Source organism: Hippoglossus hippoglossus, chromosome 8, assembly GCF_009819705.1.
Source record: "Hippoglossus hippoglossus isolate fHipHip1 chromosome 8, fHipHip1.pri, whole genome shotgun sequence".
Lineage (NCBI taxonomy): Eukaryota > Metazoa > Chordata > Actinopteri > Pleuronectiformes > Pleuronectidae > Hippoglossus > Hippoglossus hippoglossus.
The window spans coordinates 7,364,347-7,372,927 of record NC_047158.1 but is presented as its reverse complement, the minus strand read 5'-3'; the positions used below and the strand labels follow the sequence as shown (position 1 = coordinate 7,372,927).

Here is an 8,581-nt window from a genome sequence, read left to right as displayed (position 1 = left end):
CGTCATTATTTTGTATCGTGTAATTTAGACGACAGTTCTGATTTTTTGATTGGCGATTGGGAAATATATTGTACATTTTGTTGAAGCAGTAGTTTGAAAACCTTAACATTCATTGTTGTGTTCTTTTGTTTTTGTTGTAATGTGGGGCAGCCTCTTAAGTTTAAATAATATACCGTGTGTTTATTCTACTTTTCAGCTTGATAGATTCGTGTTCACAGATAGTTGTCTCTAATTGTTCCCTTATATAGCTATATTTTTTATTTGCCTTTTTAGGTCACATTTCTCTTAGCACGAGTAATATGTAAATGCAATATTTGCATGATCATTCATTTCAGCCATCCTGTTGTATCATTTAAATGCAACTAGTTTGCTGTGCAAAGTGTTATATGGTTATTTTTTAAGTACTTTTTTGAGTAAGCTAATATAGAAAACCTAATTTATCAGAAAGCTGGCATCTATGTTGTCATGACAACTGGCATATCATCTCACTACAGCCCTTACTCTGATACAAAATAATATTTAAAAAACCCTCTAACAGACCAACATCCTATATCACGAAAAAGCATTTTAGTATTGTATGCCATGTGTTTTCAGGAACACCCCCCAGAGTTTAAATAAATGTGGGAGATTTACTCAGGAGTCTTTACAAAGATTGTGGAAAATAGTATTTTTTTAAATCATTATGAATAGGATACATAAGAATATTAAAGGGATTATGATATTTAATCATGACAGTGGTGATTTGTAACAACATAAATGTGCTATCTTGTGATTGTTCCACCTTTTTAAAATCAGCTTTGCATGTGGAATAAAGTCACTAAAATATATTTTCAAATATTTTGTGTGTTAAGCTGCAATGTTACAATCTTCAACCTAAGACAACTGCTTGATTTTCTTAGAAAGTCAAAGGGCAGATGGTTAAATGTGTTTTAGGATTAATTTTGATGTTATTTAGTAGAAACCAGGTACAATTTTAAAGAATGTTTTTATTCACCTTAATTTAAGATGTAATAAGTGTCTTTCTTTTTGTGTTAACATCACAAAACCTTAGGTGGGAACATTGAAGTGTTAATAACTACATTTTGATTAGTGTGGATTTTTTTTTCGCGAAATACTCCCGAGATAATTAAAATTATTTTAAGGATCGTCCAGAAATCAATGCAGATGGTAATTTTCGGGGCTTATCCCAGGTATGCACGGCAAAGATAAGAATGATTAAATCCAGTGGCGCATTAATGAGTGTGAGATGTAAAATAATCCTAAAAGGCATGGCAGAGTTGCTGCAGGAGAAGCCAAATGTCAAGTGCCATTTTTATTTTATGGGGGATCCTTTTTCTTTTTTAAGAGACACGGTTCTTTCTTATCCAAACTGAGCCTGTGAGATGTCACACAGCAACACAAAGCGCACAGGAGTGTGGTCCACACACGCACATACATACACACACACACACACACACACACACACAGGAACACAGATTTGTTTGAAACTTGTAAAAATCCTTCCCTGTTAAAAATGCATTACAGCAATTGTTAAATATACAGTCGCTCCACATAATGTTGAGAAAACATTATTATAACACATATATTTTAGGCTATTCTGCTGCAAGCTTAGGTTTTTTTTCATGTAAAAATGTTAAATTCAACATGGAAAATAATCGATTTCTGCAGGAAGCAGTAAATGGCACAAATCTGCATTTAATTCAGTCATCCGGCGCAGTAAAGGGGATCAATTTATGTCTAATCTGACTTAGTTTACTCGGATATGATTTGGAAAATAAACTGATATGGTGCCTATATGAAAACATTTGGTAAGTCATTTAAGCTTGGAAATGAGGAGGAGGGTTCAGGAGTGTGGGGGGGGGGCTTTATTTCTGAAGACGCTGATTTAGGCTGCAGCTCGCATGCATCTGCAAATGAGACTCTCAATATCGTGGCCATAATTAATTGCGCAAATTTGTTTCTATTAAATAAAACTAACACATACTGAGAAAACTCCATTAGCCTTAATTAAGCTTGATATCCTAATTTAGGGGAAAGTGTCGTGGAAAACAAGCCGGGGTTTTTTTTTTTTGGTGGAGGTTTTTTTTTTTCTTTTTTTCCTCTGTCTTTCTCCGATTGTGAAAAGCCTACCAGCTTTCTGCCTTTGGGCTGCTTTTCCTCCTCTGAGAGTTGGAAATGAGAAATGGAAATGGAAATACCAGGAGGTGCTAAATTAGCTGGCTGATCTGCACTTATTGCCGCATACAGGCCCCTATTACTTTGCCAATCTGCGCCTCTCTCTTAGCATTCCGGGCATGGAGAGGGGGCCGCGAGATAGCAGATTTATCAAATGGGAAAATGAATGCATGATGATCAGTTAAATTGAAAATCAGCGTCTGCATGACAGCCCGACCTGACACCTCCGTAATTAGAAAGAAAAATGATGGCGTCCGATGCATAATAGAGCAAAAACAATTTACACTCTCCCATAATGATCCGCCCGTTCAAATTGAAAATTTCTCCGGGTATAAATTGAATTCATAAAGTGTGATTCATGGACGACACATTATCTGGAGGCTGCCCGGGCATATCGATTGATAGTTTGTCTTGAATCGTGCAGCGTGCCGCTCTCAGGCAAGAAAAAGCTTAACTGCTTAAGCAAATCGCTAATTTCACCTTAAGGCCACCAATGTGCAGCCAGCGATACTCCTATTCAGTGTGCTAATGAATTATGGATGAACTGGGCATACGTCCCAAATAGCCTCAGAGTAACATGGAGGAAATAAAATAGAAAACACAAACACACACTCCGAAGAATCTGACAAGGGGGTGATTTCAAATTGGCCTCTGTTATTCCAAATTGTGTGAAGAAACCCGGTAGAGTGGGTTTCTAAATGTGAATTCAGCGTTTTTTCCACCTTGAATACTGTCAACATGTTTCCATGATTCAACAATGGGGATATTTCTCTGTCACTGTAATTTAATTTACAGGGTAATAACATGGGGGGGGGGGGGGGGGGGGTGGAAAATTCCAATTAAAACTTATCTGGGAGATTAAATATATGGCTTGCATGTAAACTCATTGGCGAGTTGGAGATAACATGGAAGATGATAAGAAATAATCAATAAGAGTAAATAAACAGCACAGTCAAGACACAATCTGAGCACCGTACACACACACACACACACACACACACACACACACACACACACACACACACACACACACACACACACACACACAGAGGATGCACCTATAACCAGAGCCCTTGCAGGACAATAATCTTGCGCGTGTGTGTGTGCACTGCGTGTGTGCGTGTGTCTGCCCCTGTAGCCCCCCCATCACCCATCACACACCACCACCACCACCACCACCACCACCACCAGCAGCAGCAGCAGCAGCCTAATAAGACATTGCTTCCCAGTGCAAACAGCTTCATGGGTCGAGATTTATGTAAATATTTTGAAAGGGACACTGGCTCAGAAAGTCATTTGCGCCGGCTCAGACGCGTCGAGCTCGCCCCTTCTGATTATTTTAAATTTATTTGCAAATCAAGAGCCAAAGAGAAAATCTAAAGGGTCCCTTTTTTTTTGTTGTCCCCAACAAGAATTGCGAGCTTCTCTATTTAAACCTGGATCTGATGTGTTTTTGTATTTTGTTTTGTTTATTAAGATATTATATATTTTTTTAGATAATATTATTTCTTTCTTCCCTGGGTCGACTGGATATTGTGGTCAACATCAGCGCTAATATTGCAAAGGGGGGAAGAAAAAAAAAACCAGGGGAAGGGGGGAGCAGATGTCCCAGATCCCGTGCGGCTTCCCCGGGGACCACCAGCCCTATTAGAACAAATGTGTTCTGCTATTGTAAATAGGCACGTTCGCCCCGGCCCGTCCTATTACAGCCCGACGCATGATCAATAGGCTGATAACACAGAGACATCAATGTAAAGCGACAGAACAATGAGGGATATCATCGAACATCTATCTTAATATAGCCCCTGCTACAAGGGACCCCTGAAAAGTGGAGAGAGAGAGAGAGGGAGAGAGACAGAGACAGGAAGAGGAAGAAGATGGGGGGGGGGTTGCATGGGAGTAAGAAAGCTCATGAAAATGCCTCCCCACGAATCCCCATCTCCTATCCAATATGCACAAACACACACACTCCCAGCTGCCGGGGCTATTATTTTCCTATTTCAATTTGACACCCAGGCCTTTTCATGCTAATTCTATTATTCTTGGGAAGTTTATGTGATTTCATATCACTAGAAATCGGTAATGTATTATAACCCCCTTTGAGCTAAAATAAACTGAATCCCCCTGCAGTAGCCACCGGGAAAATAATTACTTTCATATCAAAACTCTGCAGGAGTTGAGCGGGTCCTTTTCGCCCCCGGGCTCGTAACCTCATTTCAGCGGGGGGCTTATAGATGAATAAATTTGTTAAGGCAATATACAAAAGTACAACACGAGATTTCCCTTTTTAAGAAAGCCCTTTCCTCGTACTGTACAGTGGTGACTGCACATGTGCAGCTATTTAAGGTCTCACACGGTTCGAGGTGCTTGTATACAATAGATTTATTTAAGAAAAAAAAAAAAAAAACTTACATATATAAATAGTATAATACCTTTTTACAGCTCTTGAGGATTTTCGTTGGTCTCATGGTCTTGTGATTTTTTTTTTTTTTTTTGACAAGTTATCACACATTAAAAGGAATATCTATAGAGACTCCTGACACACACACACACACACACACACACACACTCACACACACACACACACACACTCGCAGAGAGAGAGGGGGAGAGAGAGAGCACACCATTGTCAAAAAATGTCATTGGGGGAAACCTAGATATTGGATGCGAAGATTGTGGTTAAGCTTTGGCCTAATGGAAGGTGTCGTTTAGAGGTTATATCAATGTGTATCTGCATTATTATTATTATTATTATGATTGTTGTTGTTGTTGTTGTTTTTACCCCCATAGATTTATTCCATGTCGACATCTTCTTTTGAGTCTGTCTTTGTTTCTGCTGGACTGTCACTGAGGACGCACTCGGGCCGGTCCTGGATCTCTAAAGGCTCGTTTCTGTCTGCGTCCACAGGCTTTGCACTGAGCGGCTGTGGGCTGCTGACGTGTTCGTGGGTGAAAGTCGAGTCGCCGCAAATGACGGAGGTGGTGTGGGTGTGTTTGCCGGGGGGGAACGCGGCCCTGGGCGGGCTGGTGTGCGGTGAACCGGGCTGGTCCTCTGACCCCACCTGCCCCCGTGGCGCGGCGTCCGCGCAGTCCGGCGAGCTGCTCCTACATCCCGCAGAGACGCTGCTGCAGCGGCCGCCCGCCTGGTGCCTCTCGTGCGGGGAGTCACCGCCAGAGTTTGCAGCCGACGAGGACGATGCTGATGTTGTTGTTGTTGTTGTCGTCGTCTTCAGAGCAGTTTGGGGAACAATGAATCCAAGCGGCTGCGTGATGGGATAGAGAAGGAAGTGTCCTTTCCCTATCAAAGGCCGTGAGGGGGGTAAGGCCGCGGGGTGGCGTCTCGGTCTGGAGTCCGAGAGGAGGCTCTCGACGCTGAAAGGGTTGAGCTTCTGCAGCCCGGAGGCCCTGCTGCTGCCGGAGCACAGGCTGGTCCGGTGGCTGGCGTCGGGCGAGTCCAGCTCGGATCCGCCAGCGTCCCGGTCCATAAGTCTTTGGTTCTGGTTCTGCGTCTGGAGATGGCGAGGCGACTGGTCGCAGCTCGACTGCGACTGACTCCCCCCCACGGAGTCAAAAGGCGGGCCCGTGGTGTGGTCACTGTCGGTCACATGCGACACCCCGCTGTCGCTGTCCGACCCCGGGGTGTGAAATAAATCCCCAGAACTGAGCTTGTTCTGGGACTTGAGCAGCCGGCGCTCGTGCTTGCGCTTCTTCTTGTCCATCCTGTCCAGCTCTCGCCGGGCGATCTCCTCCGGGTCCATGGGCTCCCCGCTGCAGGTGGTGGGGTGGGCGTTGTGAGCAGGTCGACCCGGACCTTTCTTTGTGTTCTCCTTTTTCCTCCACTTCGCCCTGCGGTTCTGGAACCACACCTGCACACATGGAGACACACAGAAACACGTGTGATGAGCAGCTACAAGGGGAACGTTAATTGGAGCAGGATTTGTCGGTGTCTTAACAATATGGTAATTAAACAGGTAGTGAGGTTTCATTTGCTCATGGCTGTTTGGTATGCAGGCCTTTAATTAGGCCTTTCATTAAACACCAGTGTGTGCATCAGGGCAGGACAAAGTTTGGAGAAAGATGAGCGAGGTTTGACATTCAACCTAAATTATTGGTTTGCAGTTTTACAAGTCTTAGTAATTGTGATAATAATCATCATAATTGCCTCATTTTCCAGTACAAACTTTGCAATTTTCACAAAAACCTAACAAGTTTTGCACTTTTCAATTTTTTCAATCAACAGCAAAAATTCTTGAAACAAAAATAATTCCATATTTTTTGCACTTATATTGCTGCAGTTAAAAGATTGTAGATTGTGCATAAAATATTTTTGGTCTTTGTTTATAAAGGATTTTCAATACAATAGAAAATCTTTGAGTCAAGGTCTCTGACTAAATTATTTTGTTATTAATAATAACAATAATAAAATAGAAGGCTCAAATATTTTTCTAAATAAAATTGCAACATAAATGATCTTATTTGACTCATATAAGCTATTTTGAAAATTTTGTAGGATAACTATTGCTAATTATGTGTCATATTATGACCCCAAATTGGCCTGTATGCTAAGATTTATTCTATATTTGTCCATGTCATGAAAAAATGAAGCCCTGCTCCATTATCATGAATTATAAGCAAAGGAAAAAAAATACACACACATACAAATTAAAATTAAAAATATCTAGCCTACAATATGAGGGAACAAAACCAATATTTACCTGAACCCTTGATTCTATCAAGTCCAACCGCAGAGCCAGCGCCTCCCTCATGAACACGTCGGGATAGTGGCTCTCGTTAAAAGCCTTTTCTAATTCCTCCAGCTGCCAACCAGTGAAATTTGTGCGAGTTCTTCTTCTCTTGCAACCGGGGCTATCTTTGTCTGGGTCCAACGAGTCTAGCAGCAGAACGAGAGCACATGTCAACAAAAGGATTAGTTACTCAGCCTGTGTATTTATTTTTCCTCAGATTGCAATAATAAAACACCAATTTGACAATATCGGTTCAATGTGTGAGCAGAGTATTTTTTTTTTCAAACTTTACAGCTGAAGAATTTTGGATTTTTTTTGGTGTCTTTTGCAGCCTGAGGCGTCTATAAAAAAAACCCATTTTCTGAATTTACGCTCGCAATGTCCTTGTTCTACTGTTTACCACCCTGACAGGAGCATTGCTTTGGCTTGTGTGCAAAAGCCTCTCGCTGGTGGAGATGAAGTGGGAGCAGAGACTGCACAACCCCACCGCTCGCCTGCGCGCGTGAGGTTTATCAAAAGAAACAAGACGACAACTTGTATCGCACCTTCCAGCCTTTTGTGCGCGTCTGTTTTGCGTCTGTGCGCAAAGCAGACCCAGCCTGGACGAGGCGCTTTATTGTGTGGCGGCTGCGCAACGTGGCTCACCTGTCAGTTTGTACTGCTGATTATCTCCATTCATCCCGCAGCCCGAAGACAAGAGGGGGTTGGAATTACCCACCGACGCCGTGCAGGAGCCATTAAGTAATCCGTCTATCGAGAAGGGGACCGCGGACGCAGATTGAAGTTGATGCCCGGCTAATTCGTAAACGTGATGGTGGCTCAGATGGTACGGGAAGCCCACCATCCCGCCGAGAGAGCCTCCGAACTGGGCGTGAGGTGCATCCAGTATCCTGCTGTCCATCATCCCGCAGGCGAGAGGAAACGACGTCTGGAGGCCGGCGATGGGAATTTAAAAAGCATGCAGCGAGTGTGGCCAGCGAGCAGGGGACATGATGCGGAGGGGAGGGATGAGCTCCGACTTTATCCACATGAACCTCCCAATAATTAGCCCAGGCTCTGGGAATATGAGACCCAATGAGAAGCGGTAATGGGCGCTGACGTCAGAGGCGCGCTCTGCAGACGCTCCCCGTATCGATTGCTAATTAAAGCTGACATCCACCTCAATAAACAATATCAGAGCTGTCACAACAAGACAGGAGGGCTTTGATAAGAACTACATGGCAACTACACGGGGGGGACCCACCGGGAGGAAGGGCTCGCTGACTCCCGGGGAAGGGGAGGCTGCAAGGCGGATGGCTTAGGCCAGAGGCAGCCGCACTTTTTGGTCCACTGGAGGACCTGCAAATATATAGGCTATATTATACAAGATGAAATTATATATTCTTAAATTAATATAATTGTTTTTATTACATAATTTGACTGTTATTTTTTTGAATTTCTACACATCTCTTAGGGAGGTGGCATAAAAAGTGAAAACGTTTTTTTAGTAAAATTTTTTTTAAATATGAACTGTTATCCTAATATATATATAGTGGAATTATAATATCCCTCTCCCCAGGGATGCCTGCTGCCCTCTGTGGACCCTGAGACCCTTTGTCGTCCCGGAGCCCCCACTTTGACTTGATATGCTCCCCCTCCCCATACCCCTCCATGTTAGTTAT

At 43.1% G+C, this 8,581-nt stretch overlaps 1 protein-coding gene across 1 annotated transcript; it reads right to left on the bottom strand.

Moving 5' to 3' along the window:
- Positions 1 to 4,538: 4,538 nt before the first annotated feature.
- uncx (UNC homeobox) lies at positions 4,539 to 8,289 on the bottom strand. Its single transcript, XM_034593995.1, has 3 exons — positions 7,566 to 8,289; positions 6,891 to 7,066; positions 4,539 to 6,041 (listed from the first exon to the last, which is right to left on the bottom strand). Exons 1-3 carry the CDS (start codon positions 7,822 to 7,824, stop codon positions 4,968 to 4,970), a joined length of 1,509 nt encoding a protein of 502 aa, XP_034449886.1. The 5' UTR covers positions 7,825 to 8,289; the 3' UTR covers positions 4,539 to 4,967.
- Positions 8,290 to 8,581: the final 292 nt, after the last annotated feature.